Raw genomic sequence first — 15,537 nt, 5'->3', positions numbered from 1 at the left:
GGTGAGAGGTTGGGGGTGAGGGGTTACCACACACGTGGTCGTGCTGGTGCTGGTGGTGGTCGTGAGTTCGGTGGTGGTGAGTTTGGTGGTGGTGAGTTTGGTGCTGCTGGTGGTGGTGAGTTTGGTGGTAGTGAGTTTGGTGGTGCTGGTGGTGAGTTTGGTGGTGCTGGTGGTGAGTTCGGTGGTGGTGCTGATGGTGGTGGTGCTGGTGGTGGTGAGTTTGGTGGTGGTGCTGGTGGTGGTGCTGTTGGTGGTGGTCGTGAGTTTGGTGGCGGTGCTGGTGGTGGTGCTGTTGGTGGTGGTGAGTTTGGTGGTGGTGGTGAGTTTGGTGGTGGTGAGTTTGGTGGTGGTGGTGAGTTTGGTGGTGGTGGTGAGTTTGGTGGTGGTGGTGGTGAGTTTGGTGGTGGTGGTGAGTTTGGTGGTGGTGGTGAGTTTGGTGGTGGTGGTGAGTTTGGTGGTGGTGGTGGTGGTGGTGAGTTTGGTGGTGGTGAGTTTGGTGGTGTTGGTGCTGTTGGTAGTGGTGAGTTTGGTGGTGGTGAGTTTGGTGGTGGTGCTGGTGGTCGTGAGTTTGGTGGTGGTGGTGCTGGTGAGAGTTTGCCTCTTGAGGACTTCAAAAAGCTCCAACCCACAAATTCCTCCTCGTGTTGTGGTTGTTGTTGTTGTTTGACTTGCATCCCACTGGGATTGTTGCACACAGCGTTGGTGTAACGGTGTTTTTTCTGCAATATTTTGCTGTCTTTTCTTGGATTTTCTGTTTGCACATAGTCACATATTCACTTTAAGATGTTTTCTTGTTCATGTTTTTTGTTTGTTGCGGTTGCACCCGATTCAAGAGCCGAATGGCTCACAGGGCTATACCTAATAAATGAACTTGAACTTGAATGCGCCATCCCCTCATCACGTTATACATTTGTAGTCATTGCCGGCACAGACGATCGCGAGCACTTCCCTGCGAACTGGGGCCCTCGTTCTGCCTCCCAGCTGCCGCGGGTGGATTCGTCGAGTTCCCGCTGGTGTATAAATAACATCAGCAGCGGGGGATACAAAGACGGTGGGGCGTGGTGCTGGCTACACCGTATACGTTTGACCAGGGAGTAAGTAGCATAGAAGTGAGTGCACGATACAGTACAACGATCAATTTTGCTCCACTGCCCCGCGATGTCAGCGTGAGGCAAATCTGTCAACCCGTCCGGTTCACTCCACGTTTCTTGTACAGGGAAATTGAGTCTGCAGGTCCATACGGCGTACGGCCGTTTCAAAACCGGCCAATTTATTATTGGCTATTTGCGTTTCTCCCTTGCGATGGGACTTTGTGGGATGAACGTTGAGATTTGTAATGGAACGGAGTGATCGATAAGGTCTCTGAATTGGTCTGTGATAAGGTAACGACACTGATAAGGGGTTGACGGCTGTGTCTTGAGCCACAACCTGATCACACATCTAAGCGATAGGCAGGCACCGCAATGGGTTAGCTTCCGATGTCAGATGAGATCAACTGCATTCCGGGCTACAGTATTTGGTTATAGGCTTGTAAATGTATTTCATTGTAACGTTATGAAAAAAAACGTTACATTTTTCTGACAAAAATCCACACCTATATGTAGAAAAATAAAACGTGTTGATATGGTCGAACCTTTTGGTCAATGTGCTTCCGTGAAGATGAGTTCCATTTTTATCAGCCACGTTTAGAACATTTAACTGTTTAGAGTGCACGCTATGGCCACGCAGTAACTGATGCGTTGTAATGATTTCTACACCTGGTCCACATTGCTGTCCAAAAATGCAATGAAATATTGTGTTGCATTTTTTCATTGTTTTTTATGAGGTTTTTTTGTAATTAAGCTTTGTTTAAATGACGTGGCAATTAAATTATTTCACAAAACAACTTAATTCCTGCCTAAAGGAAGGGACAATCCAAAAACAACGATAGCTCTTGGTTGATATCACCAAGGCTACATGACCCAGACTGACCATCACCAGATTTGAGGCTTGGTGAATGAGATAAAAAATACTTTAAAGTTACCTTGAGTGCTGCCGAAGCGCGGTGAGTTAATAAAAGATGTATTGCCATGATTGCGTGCCTCAAAGCCACGTTTAACGGCTTTTGCCTCATTAACGATGGTGCAATCACACGTCAGCCAGCCCAGGACGCACAGCCTTAGCTGTGTATCTGCAAAATAAAGAGAGATTCGTTTTGCTGGGCTGCCATTTGCCACGTAAGCAATGCTGAAGTGCTGTGGACTATCTAATGAGCATTGACTCAACACTGCTAATTGTTGTAATCTTCGTTCTCAGGGAAAAGGATAAAATGGACGGCGAACAGTCAAGCGGTGAAACCAGTGGAGAAGTTACTGCAGTAGATGCTGTGCAGGTACTCGCTTTTCTCCGTTTTATTCGATGGTCAGAGTCCCGTGTACGTAGTCTGCATTTGCAGGCAGGCGACTGCGTTGGCGTGGAGGCTAGAGGTCCGCTATATATCTCTCCTTTCCTTCTTGCCGTCTGCAGGTAACCATCGGCGCTACAGTGCCCACTGGGTTCGAGGGGACGGCCGCCGACGAGGTGAGCGAGAAGATCGGCGTGGAGGCGCTGGTCAGCAAGGACCGTGGGCGGATCACGTTCGTGGTGCCCAGCTCCGAGCTGCGAGAGGTAGAGTGCACGCCAGTCAGGCCTGGGGGGGATGGACCGTCACCACCGAGCAGTCCCACAAATGAATAATTATTGTAATAAGTTTGCACTTGTATAGGCGCCGTTCACAATAATGTCTCTAGGTGCCGTGCATGGAGCGAACAGAGATGATAAAGAAGGAACCAGGTGGCGGTATAAGAGCCGGAGAGGAACAAAAACCGCACCTTCAATTAGCACGGTTGGCCACGTACGGTGCGAAAGTAATTCAACATAATGACCGATTTAAAGATGTGTCTTTAGTCGGGATGGAAAGATGTCAACACTGTCCGAGAGTCTGATCTCCAACGTTTGGGAGCTCCGCGACTAGGGGGTCACCAGTAAGGAGTACCACAACATCCATCGGCCGATCATAAAGACCTTGAATTGGGCAAAGCTTGGGTCCAAAGTTTTCAAATCGTCCTAATAATATATTGCCGTCATTAGCCGGGAACAATCCACTACTTGATGAAGGTCTTCTCAAGCCATCGCCATGGTCTGGTAATACAACGATACATCTATCTCCTGCACACCAGCTGATGTCTTCACTGAATGTCCATAGTGGGCATACTGTCGGAACGTGTTTACTCCAAAACGGTGTTCATATTGATGATAATTATAGGTTTATAAAATATATGTTATTGATTAAGTCATTCGATGGTATGGCACAAACACGAAACTGAAATCACCATCACCACCCCAGCGTGGATGAATAAGTCCATTTAAGTACGTCCAACATCATGGTAAATATGACCATTTATTCCTAATCGTTTGACATACTATGACGAAGTAAAACACAACTTCATGGTTTTATCAATGATTACCAAATCTTTAAAGACCCTCAAATCGTACGTCGAAAATCGTATTTCTGCCCATAACCGGGATGACGTAGGAAGGCCTTCACGCAGAATTTAATTCACAAAGAGCTGTAAATGATTTTATTTAAATATATTTCGTGTCCAAATCTAAATATTACACTATAATTCACTACAATAGGCCTGTAATGCTGCAAAATCCTATGGAGTGTTGCAAGTTCTTATCGAAGTAGTTGAGCGTACAGACTGCGAATTTAATGAGTTGTCCTGTGATTGCTTTGCAGGTGCATCAACTGCGCTCAGTTGACAATCTCTTCGTGGTGGTGGAAGAGTTCCAGGGCTACCAGTTTAAAGAGAACAAGGTAAGGTCTAAAATTAATTAATCGTGTCACGTGTATCCGCACCTCCGATTAGCATGGTTGGCTACGTACGATGCGAAAGAAGTCCAACATACATACATGTGTGCGTGTTATTATATTTTTATTTACGTGCAGATATTTTGTTATCTTAGGCTTTTATTTCAGCAGCTAATGGCAGCCTTTTTCCCACAGTCTTTACAAGCTATATTGAGGATTTTGTGTCCGTGTGTATTTGTATGAATCCGAATCGAGTGCCTCTTTTCCACTCTACAATTCAGCCGTAACAGCGTTGTTCTGAGCCAGTCTGGTGCAGCTCAGCATGCACCAAGTTATTTCCAGAATCACAATGTTTATTTATGCTGGAGGAATCTGATGAGCTGTAAAGCTCTTTTTTCCACTGCGCAACCCGAGCTATGCCACTGATGTTAATAATTTTAAAATTGCAATTATGATTATTCCAGTCCCTGGCCCAGCTAGGCCGTGAGCCAGATTAGGATTCAGATTCTTGTGAGGCCAGAGTTTCGCAGTTTAATTCTGGTTCAGCTCGGCAAATAGTCAGCGGAAAGCCACCTGTAGTATCACGAGGGCCTGCGCTGCAGGGGCTTGGATGTTTCTGTGGGCTCGTAAAAAGTCTCCACGCACTGCAGGAGGAGGCCTTGGCAGACTTTACCGCGCTCCCGAGCAAGCTGTCATGGGACATCCCCCTGGGCCTCTGGAGGCAAAACAACAACATCAAGCGCAAGAAGACGCGTGGACAACAACGTGGGCAACCGCAAGGGCAGCAGCGGGGCAGCGTTGCAAAGGGCAACGCAGCACCAGGGGCGACGGGCAGCGTGGAAGATGGCGTCCATCATCTCAAAGTTCACGACGACTCAGACGCCACTGGCCTTGATGAGCAAGGTGCAGTGGCATTGTCGGTTTAATCCACTCTCTTAAGTGTGATTTGGAGTGGCTGTTTTGTGGATACGATTTTAATTGTCGTGTAGACCTTCGGTTTTAACGCTGTGTCTTATATCGCTTGGAAAGTAATCCCCATGCCATCTCTCATGGTCATGCGATTCGAGGACTTCCTCTCGGGTGTGTTCTCTTCTTTGACTGCTACTCCATCTTTAGTCTCGACCACTGGCCGTGCTGCCGTTAAATACACCTCATTCCATCACAACTTCACTGCTATACTAGGCGTCATCTGGTCGAACACCATATGAGACTAGGCTCTAAAGAAAGCTGTCTCTGGTGTGGACCAATCAGTTTCAAGGACAATGCATAAATTATCAGAGTATTGTTTTTTGTTTGCATTTGACTGCGAGTATTGTGGTTAATGTAAGCATGATTCCTTGCAAAAGGTGTCAGTTTTTGTTGCCAGAAAGAAAAAAGGGGAAAACCCCTATTAGTATATTTTGGTACTGGCAAAGGAGGTCCCATGATGTAACTTCACTGCTTTTGCAATTTGTTGAACTCTTGCTCTAGTCGCTGAACGTCCCTCTTATTCACCGTCCCATCTTAGATGCAGCAGCAGCATCAGCCACGACCGCAAAAGAGGAGGAGGACGTCGTGGAGGCCGGAGACACCGAGAGCCCTGCCTCGGGAGAAGATGTTGCGGCAACGGAGGAGCCGGAGGAGCTTCCGGGAGGGGATGGCGGGAGGACGTTGCGATTTCGCGTGACCTGCAATCGCGCGGGCGACGGACACAACTTCACCTCCATGGAGGCGGCACGTGAGTTTGGTGGAGCCGTGCAGGATCACTTCGGCTGGAAGGCGGACATGAAAAACTTTGACGTGGAGGCAAGTGGAATCTAAACACCTCTCCGGCAATTCATCTTTTTGCATCTCCATGTGTTTGCCATGTGTGGTATAGTCACAGTTGTTTGTGAGCACCCCTCGGTGAGCCGTTTGGTCGATGAACCCGGCCGTTGGCTGCAGGTGCTGGTGAACATCCACGACCAGGAGATGTGCGTGGGCATCGCCCTCACGGAGGAGAGCCTCCATCGGAGAAACATCACGCACTTCGGTCCCACCACCCTGCGCTCGACCCTGGCCTACGGCATGCTCAGGCAATGCACACACCACGAGCCTAGTCCCGCGTCTCATGAAATCGCTGGTAAATCTGTGTTGACCGCGGAGCCAGAGCACCTCCACCCCCCACCCCCTAACCACTTTCTAACACGGGGCAAAGATCTACATTACCAGAGTTCCAAAGAGATTCTTCATCTCATGTGGTGATGCCAGTAGCACACTTGGAATTAAATTGGGAAATCGACTTAAATTTGATTTTAGTGGACATGCAACAGCCACTCTTTGCAGGGTATGTGGAAGCTGTACCCTCCCCGTATCTGGAGGCCTATTGAAGTGACATCAGAAGTAGTTTTGTGATGCCATCTTACTGATCCATTCTCTGCTAGCTGAAAGAGTTCCAATGCAGTTTTTGTTTTCATTTCATAACTTGAGAATATATTTAGGAAACAGTTTTTCTGCTTGACTTAAAGCTTTCGTGACTGCAGGAATTAATATTCTTTGGGTCTTTCGCTAAAGTCACAGAGAGAGAGGGTGGCCATCTAAAGAGAGTGCGGAGCCGAGCAGTCATAACTAATAAAGAAAGGACGCAAGACTCAACGTGTCGTGGAAGTCGTTTATTACAGTAGAATAAACGAATGTTCTTGTTACCTGATGCGTTTGCTATTTTACAGACTTTGCAGCCCGCAGCCTGGTGATATAATCATTGATCCGATGTGCGGCACAGGAGCCATACCTGTGGAGGTACGATCGCACGCCATCACCGAGCGTAGCAACGACTTGGAATCTGTCCCCTTAATAACCATTCAGTGCAGTGACACACAACACCACTCGTGCCCGCAAGCGAGATCGCATCACTCCTATCCTCCGATTCCTCTTTGACTCGCAATGTAATCTTGGGGCAGTTACAACGGTCACCCTTTGCATTTTCAAGGTCTTGGATTCTATTGTTGTCCTTCTCTGCACCTCCAATTAGCACATTTGGCTTTGTACGGTTTGAAAGAAGTTCAACACACACACACACACCTCGCCCACTTCATCTCTCTCAAGTTTTTTATAGACTCCTCTTTGTAAAACCCTCTGCCAACTTCCCTATTGTGATAGATCGCCCCTCTCGTGCCGCCCTGCTGTCTGGAAGTAGCTCCCCGAGTCGTGCTATCTTTCCGACTCCCTCCCCTGGTTTAGAACCTTCCTTGTCCTCCTCTCCCTTTGACTCGTCACTTCTCTAATAACACCTTCCCCTCTATTCCCTACCTACACTCCCGCCTTCTCCCGTTTACTGCCCTCCACGTCATCGCCCTTCTCCTAGTGCCAGTGCCATAGCTATCGAGTGTCCAGGCAGTGCAACTGCACCGGGGTTCACAGACAAGTGCGGCCCAGACCCTGGGCTACGAAGAGAGGGGGGGCGGACGTTGGATGGAGTGGGTGTGGCGGGGGAGGTTTAATTCCTTTCGCCAGTGCCCGTGCCGTCCACACTCGACATACAGCGTGCAAACACTTTGACACGCTATAAACCCACGCCGTATTGTGTAATGATGTTCACGTTGGTGGCCGCGAGCGAGTCACCGAGGAGAGTGTACGCGCGTGACGCCGCAGTGTGGCATGGAGTGGCCCCGGAGTTTCCACATCGGCGGCGACAGCTTTCCGATGGCCACCAACCGCTCCGTCAACAACGTCAACCACCTCAACAGCAAGCGGAACAGCGGGTGCGTTCACTTCTCTGCGGAGAATACCGCCGCCTTGGCCAGTCCAAAGAGTTTTGGTGCCAATGGCCGTGTGGTTAATGGATGTGCTTTCACCGTGTGTGGGGGGAAAATGGGAACGAATGGAGTCGACGTCAGAGATCAGGCTCAGCCTCCTGATTGGCCACAGCAGCGTTTCCTAGAACACCCCGCATTTTTTCAGTACAATCCTTTGCATTTGTATGTCTGTTGAACTTCTTTCACACCGTACGTAGCCAACCATGCTAATCGGAGGTCACTATTGAAAATTTCCCGCCGGATATTAAGATCAGGTTTGCTACCTGCATTCTAGGGGAAGGTCAACTACAGCACTTTGGGAATGCTGCAATGTGCCCCGGGGCAAAGGCCCTCCCTATCCCCGAGTCCCGGCGGTCACGTTCGGTTTGGTGCAGCCACTCAGGCCTGTGGCTGACCCATCAGCCCCTCTGCTGCTCCACCCACAAGGTTCTCCGGTCACTCAAATTCGTCTGTCCTCGTCTCTCGAGCTCTCACCTGGTCGAGCAGGATGAACGTGACGCTCCGGGTCGTCTGCACTAGCACGGATAACCTGGTGGGCAGGGTCCACCAAGGGGAGGCGAGGCACGCACCCCAAGTGGGGTAGTTTTATTTTCTTAGTTTTTTTCGGTAAAGTGACCATGTAGGTAAAAAATTAAAATTAATAAAAGTAAAATTAAAATAAAATAAAAATCACGACGTTTCGGAGGCAACACAAGCTTCCGTCTTCAAGTCGAACCGTCACAGCACGATAGCTGTATCAAAACAGCAATCGTGCTGTGACGGTTCCACCTGAAGACGGAAGCTTGTGTTGCCTCCGAAACGACGTGATTTTTAATTATTTATTATTTATTTAGATTAAAAAAATTTACCTACGTGACTTTACCGAAAAAAACCTAAGAATATGAATCCTTGCAGTCACAAAAGCTTCAAATCTAGAAGTAGTTTTATTTATTTTTCAAATCACCACAAGCATGGTGCACAGCCCCGAGATCGACGCGGCCGGGCTTGGTGAAGAGGGGTGGGATTGGGCTCTCTGCCCTACCCAGGTGGGGAGCCTCTAGCCGAGAAGTAAAACTTTCTATGGGGGGGGAAGGTAAGGGAGAAGATAACTAACATACAAGGGAAGATGGGGAAGGGAAAGAGGGGGGGGGATGGGATGACCCAAGTGCCTTGGTTGACGTTCCTTTGCAGGTAGAGCGAGCGTCAGCTGAGAGAGGTTATGGTTGGACGCAAGGTCATCCCATCAGTGCCCATGTTTCTACGCGTGTTATACATTGCAACGACCATTTAAATCACGTGCCTTTCAGGGGAAGAAGCCTTCCCGTCGACATCGTGCAGTGGGACGTGTGCCGCCTGCCGCTCAAAACGGCCTCCATGGACGCTTGTGTCACCGACATGCCGTTCGGAAAGAGGTACGAGGGGGAGGGGTTGGGATCGAGTGGCCACGGGGCCTCAGTGAGTTATCGCTGTTGTAACGTTCTGACCCGTCCCGACTGAACAGCTGCGAAAAATAGCTTTGTAGCTTCTAGATTTGAAGCGTTCGTGACTGCAAGGATTCATACTCTTAGGTTTTTTCGGTAAAGTCACGTAGGTAAATAATAATAAAATAATAAAAAATGAAAATAACTAAATTAAATCACGACGTTTCGGAAGCAACACAAGCCTCCGTCATCAGGTGTAACTGCTCCAGTAAAATTACTGTAGCGTGTGAAGAGAGCTATTGAAGACTCTCTACGTGACTTTACCGAAAAGACTTAAGAGTTTGGCTGGCATATTTTGGTAAAGTCACGTAGGTAAAAAATAAATAATAAAAATAAGCAGTGTAAATATTCTGATTCTGAGATTTAGTCAACTCCGTTGTTTTCAATCGGGCTGCTGTGTTTGCGCACACGCACACTCTGGTTGATTTGTTTTTTTGCATGCTTGCGAGTGCGCTTGGGTGGCCTCGTTCGCTGCGCTTGAGCAGTCTCGTTTAGGATGAGGTTTTACGCGAATTCATCATGAAGATGGTGGTCACTTTGTTTCACGTGAAAATAAACCGTTTCACTGAAAATAAACCGTTTATTTTAACCAAAAAATGTTTAAATAAAGACATTAACTACCACCTTGCGGTAGATTAAAAATGTAAATGTTTCGATAAATATAGATTTTTTATATTATGCAAAAGGTTTTAGTCTAATATAAATGACCAAATCGCATTGAAAGCACCCAGTCTTGTCAGATCTCTGAAGGTAAGCAGCGATGAGACTGGTAACTGTTTAGATGGGAGACCGCCAGGGCACACCACGTGGTGTAGGCTCATTGCGCTCATGGCTGTCGAAGTAGCCAGGCAATGGCTATGGTGCAATCGGTTTAATCCACCTTTGAATACCGTAACATCTCCTCGTGTGAAGGTTATCTTTCCTTTGGATAATCCAGTTTGCTGGCACAATCCAATTGCTCATCAAGTCTGATAAATAGGCTCAAGTAAATAAAGGGCATTGTTATTAATATAGAAATTGTTTCACTCAATTATGTTGTTTTACTTTCGTATAAAAAATGGCTCATTTATCTCACATGTGCTGGCTCAGGATGGCCAATTTGACTGTTACCTCACTTAGCCATTCATCAGCCACCAGGAGCAACTTAGTTGTAGCCAGATGTGGTGGTACCCGTGCCTTTAATCCAGCGCTGTGAAGGCAAGGGTTTGGCGCATGACTCACACACTTGAAACTCCCACGCTTTCAGCAATGTGGCTATGGAGACAGCGCAGTAGAAACTGCTTGTAATCCCACATGCACAGATGTTTGTTATCACCTTGCGTGCGTGGATTTTCTCAGGGTACTCTTGCTTTTTTCCAGACCATAAAAAAAAAACTTAAATGGAACCTTCTTCTTGGTTCTTTCGGTAAAGTCATGTAGAATGGATATAATAAAATAATAGAAATAAAACATAATATAATAATTCTCACGACGTTTCGGCCACAACGCAAGCAGCCGTCCTCAGGTGTAGAGCAGGTCTGTCGACAAGACAGAGTCTGAATGACTGTCGGAAATGGAACCATCCAAAACATTCCAATAAAAAATCCTTCTTGAGACTCTTTCGTAGCTATTATTGGACAAAATGAAAATAAATCGCGTACTTTTATCACCGCGAAATTCACAATCGCCCTCCCTGTGCCTGGCTTGTAGGATGGGATCGCGCCGGAGGAACTGGGACCTGTACCCGGCGTGCTTACTGGAGCTGGCTCGCGTGTGCAGGCCTGGCACGGGGCGCGCCGCCCTCCTCACGCAAGACAAGAAGTGCATGTCCAAGGTAACCTGCCTGGGCCGCCACCCAAATCATGCCCTGTGACAGACACTTCCAAGGGGATGGTGAACCATCTTTGCTGACCAACCAATGCTCTTTTCAGTCAAATGTGCACATGTATTCACATCGGGCGCCCATTTGAAGTGATGTGGTGGACTATCAAGTCTGTAAGTTCTTGCTTTTTACCCGGATAATAAAAGTCCTTCTTTACTCTTAAAGCAGAGTTGTTCAACTTAATTTTCGAGTGGGCCACGAAATAAAATTTGCATGTGCCTGGCAGGCCACGCCAGTATCACGGGAAGAGACGTAATGACGTCGCGTGGAATCTTGACGTTGTGAGTCCTATTCGGTTCTTGGTACAGAAAACAGTCTGCTCACCTCCCTCCCCCTCTTTTTAAAGTCTCGTTTCTCATGTCTCGTTTCTCATTAACGAAGCTCTAACCTCGTACTGGACCGGACACACAGCCGAAGAATATGTCTAAGAAAGCACTCGTTCTCACTGCTGCGAACAACTCCCTCGCCCCCCCCCCCCCCCCCCCGGTGTCCCACAGGTGCTGATGCAGATGGGTCACCTGTGGCGGAAGGCGAACACGGTGTGGGTGAATGTGGGCGGCCTGCACGCCGGAGTCTTCCTGCTGAGACGCACGGCCGCCCCGTACGACGGCCCCAGCCCAGGGCACCGCGAGCGTGCCGCCCCGTACGCCGAGCGCGCCGCCACCGCCGCCAGCGACAGAGCCGGCGCTCGTGACGACGGTGCGGGGATCGGGGCCACGGGAGGCGACGCTTGATTATTTATTTGTGTGGACAGTCGTCGTCGTCCCCCCCCTCCCCCCAAGCTTTCGATTTAAAGCTTTCGTGACTGCAGGGATTCATCATCTTGGTTCTTTCGGTAAATGATTTTATTATGTTTTATTATTTTATTATTTCCCTTCTACGTGACTTTACCGAAAGAACCAAGATGATTTCTGCAAGCTGTTTACAATGTCTGAAATGCCTTAGCCGCTCCGATGCGTTTTCGGAGTTGTACCACTTGTCGTTGGGCACGATGCCCCAGAGCTTCCGGAAGGAAAGCTTCCTGAAAAAGCTACCGGCGCGTGGAGCGCAACGTCGGACATCGTACCAAACAACACGCGGCACGACCCGAAAACATATTGAAGAGCTATACAGCACAGGCGTGAATAATACTAAGCAGTCGTGTCTGAAATGCCTTATTTGTTTTGTTCAGGAATTCGACTTTCGTGGTACTGGAATTACAAACAGAATGTGTGTAGAGATACATCTCATGCACGCACGCATGTACAGCACTTTTTGCTCCATTAGGGGCTACAAACACTGTGTGGGTCGTGCAAGTTATTTGACCATACTGCACCACGCTGGTCACTGCACGTTGGTGAAGGCCCACAGCATAGATCAGATCTCGTAGAGCAAAGAAACATTTTGCTGCGCTCCTGTCTGCTGACAACTTAGCCTGGATGTAGCATGGCTGTGTTTTTGTACCATATTTTGCCACGATTTGCCAATTTATAATTGATCCTTTGCAATGCAAATGTATTGATGAAGTGATACTTTTTTGTAATTTGGGCATGCATTCTGTGGCTTTTTTCCATTACCACGAAAATGTATCTCCAGTTTGTATGACGTTTCGTATTATCTTGTTAACATTTGGAAACTTGAGATTAACATTTTGCTTTAAACAGAAATTAGAATAGAGCCGGTGGATAGAACGATGCCAGTTTTTTTCCATCAGGGTTACTTTAACATCTGTTATATTGTTTTGCGAATACTGACGATGCTAACTATCCAAAAGTGCACGAGAACCTGTAACAATGCGGCTGCACTTGCAGAATTAATATTGCAAATCTGGAGAGCAGATCGCCGTGTACTCGTTCGGAGAAATTGTCCAACGGGGAAACACTTGCTGCTTTTTTTATACAATGGTTTCAATATTTCTTTTTGTAGACTAACAAACGTACACTGGGTTTCCCATTTATTTTTTTTCTGGAATAAGTGCCGTTCATTGAAAAAAATATTGGGAAACACAAAACATCTACCTAAAATGTCTCACATTAGACTCATTAATTAGTTTTTCAAGGGTATGCATTCAGATTTCCGTTAATAACAAGGCATACGTTATTTATTTTACGAGGTACGGCTCACTGAGCTATGTAGCTCTTTTTCAGAATCAACTTGGCCACAAATATGTAAATTTATAGCAGCCAAATACTCTAAATGCATGTTTCTAAATGTGGATGGAAAAACCGGAGGGCCTGGAGAAAAATCCACGCGTCCACGGGGAGAACATACAAACTCCAAATATACGGGCGTCAGGGTCAGAATCGAACCCACGACCTCCTGTATGCGTTTCACTGGATTCATGTTTCCTACTTGGAAGTCCACGTGGCTGAGTGTAATGGGGGAAACCTTGTAGAGACGTTTAACTCTTGGACAAGCGGTAGGGAAGAGAAGAAGAGCAGAGGGAGGCTGCTTGACTTGGATAGCACTGCGAATGTAGCCGGGAACACGGCATGCACCAACGCTCTGGTGCAAAGCCAAAATCACGCAGGAGAGGAGCTTTTTCAACCGGGCTCGCGACTGCTCGGTAATGAGTAAAACGGCAGAGAAGAGAGAATCCCGGTGATTGAGATGCTCGTGGGCCTATCGCACAATGGCAGGACATCGGTATTGATCGCGGTGTGCGTGACTGCGGAACGCATGGGTAGTGTGTCTTTCATGAGCAGTACCCCGCTCTCAGCTCTTGTTCCCAACAACATGAAGCGGATGCAATAATACAGCGACTTTGTTGAATGCAACCTGTTTGTCCCGGAGACGTGGGACAGCGAAGAATTATATTTGTTGCGCTGATATTTAAAAAAAAAAAGTAAGTTAATGTTCGGTTTAGAGTTTTGTAAGTTTCAAAATCATATTGAAAACTCGTTTTTATTGTATTTTATGCTTGCGGGTGTTTTTTTGCTTGCGAGCAACACTTAATATGGATACAGTGGTCCTCAAAATAACATGGGGGGCAGACATGCCGTGCCCAGCATTTAACGGTGGGTGCGAGGCACAGCGGGGTTATTACGGTAGGTGGTGTGGAGCTGAGCATTGAAAAGAAATTGAAAAAATGAAAGTCACACTCTGAAACAGGACTTGGCAACAATTTGTTTTCTTGAATTTGCTAAAAGAAAAAAAGAATCGCTCAATACCTCAAGAGCCGCAGTGCACTGTGTGGTCAATACGAGACTGTGGTAGTCCTGAATACATTTCCCTGCACATTAGTTTGGTGGCGTTACGAGGACAGTGTACAGGGTGGTGCAGATGTCTTGTGACCTCCAATTTATTGACCCTTAACATTTTTTCCCTTTGCATAATAATTTCTGTTTTAAATAAAATCTTTGAAAAAAATATAACGTTTTAGAGAATTAAATGGGGGTCACAAAATATCTGGACCAGCCTCTATATCTCTTGTTTACTTTTCTGTTCAACAGACAACGTAAGAGTTTAACATTTCATGTTGGATTTTTTTTTATCGTTCACAGATATATAAAGTTGCTTAACACATACTACATGATTTCACTGCTTTGCCAGTGTACGTTTTGCCATCACGTTATAATTGTTTATCTGCTACATTTCAGATGAAGAGTAAAATATTGTTCTGCGGACTTTTGCACGTATCTTGTTTTTAAATCCTTTATATTAAGTTCACTTGCTTGCTTGCGCGCTTACGACCGTGCAAATCTTTCGGTCGTTTTTTAACCCACTTCCCGTGATCCAATCGACCTGACATTTTGCACACAGACTCGTTGTGCGTGACAATGTATTTTCGTGAACATTTTTTTCCAAAATTTTACACTTTTTAGGAAAAAATGAATTATATTTAATTACCAATTGCTTAATGGTGGCAGGCATTCATCTGACCCATAGGTGGCAGCCATCTCAAGCCAGAGGACGAGAGGACTCTAGCCGCCACGCATATAAAGGATTTATAGTGAAAAACTTAGTTTTTACGGGTTAATTTTTTAGTTTTTTGGTTTGCATCGATCGGAGCTGCCCCCCGAATTTATTTTCCGTGTAACCACTTTCACATTGTTGTATGTAATGTGCTGCAGCGATGCTAATTCTATGCTCCATGAGACTTACATAAACAACACCTGGGCTCTAAATATGCATCCGGATCATGCATTAAAATGTATACGTATGCTCATAATATCATATCTGGCTTCTGAGAATAATATCTTTGTTGATGTTTGTAATGGACTCATGTAAACCCCTGTAGCTCCTAGAAGCTGCCTCTATTCACCGCAATGTTTTTAAACAACGATTCTATAATTGCAAAGAGCTCACCACAACGTGGCATGGATCATGCTTGACGGAACATGGAGTGGAGCATTTGCGTGCCGTGCTAGGAACACGCCACAATATGGTATGGATCAAGCATGATGTAATCGGTTTCCACTGCTCCAATGATCCTACTTAATGCTGATGATACACACGGGTCTGAAAAGCCGAAACAGTACCAGGGTCTCCCAAACTCCAGGCCTCGCGACCCTCCACGCGACACCTTTCCGCGTTTACCAATTTACTCTCCGTTCAAATTAAGTCCTTCCACGCTACACGCGCCGGATGATTGTTAAATACGTTTCACGTGACGCGCTAAACAATGAACCC

General features: G+C 46.7%; 1 protein-coding gene across 4 annotated transcripts; it reads left to right on the top strand.

Moving 5' to 3' along the window:
• The first annotated feature begins 44 nt into the window (after positions 1–44).
• Positions 45–14,529, top strand: THUMPD3 (THUMP domain 3 tRNA guanosine methyltransferase). Of its 4 annotated transcripts, none has more exons than XM_078872341.1 (12): positions 45–76; positions 2,296–2,371; positions 2,506–2,646; positions 3,761–3,838; positions 4,483–4,735; positions 5,340–5,549; positions 5,691–5,886; positions 6,520–6,589; positions 7,442–7,551; positions 8,892–8,996; positions 10,755–10,878; positions 11,424–14,529. In XM_078872341.1, exons 2-12 carry the CDS (start codon positions 2,309–2,311, stop codon positions 11,658–11,660), a joined length of 1,587 nt encoding a protein of 528 aa, XP_078728467.1. In that variant the 5' UTR covers positions 45–76; positions 2,296–2,308; the 3' UTR covers positions 11,661–14,529. The 4 variants fall into 4 exon arrangements, with proteins under 4 accessions (XP_078728467.1, XP_078728463.1, XP_078728466.1 ...); XM_078872337.1 differs by having other exon boundaries at positions 5,340–5,617; positions 5,756–5,886; XM_078872340.1 differs by lacking the exon at positions 45–76 and adding an exon at positions 107–115 and having other exon boundaries at positions 5,340–5,617; positions 5,756–5,886.
• The last annotated feature ends 1,008 nt before the right edge of the window (positions 14,530–15,537 follow it).

The sequence above is a fragment of the Lampetra fluviatilis genome, chromosome 34, assembly GCF_964198595.1.
Source record: "Lampetra fluviatilis chromosome 34, kcLamFluv1.1, whole genome shotgun sequence".
Classification (NCBI taxonomy): domain Eukaryota; kingdom Metazoa; phylum Chordata; class Hyperoartia; order Petromyzontiformes; family Petromyzontidae; genus Lampetra; species Lampetra fluviatilis.
This window is presented reverse-complemented; position numbering and strand designations above follow the sequence as displayed.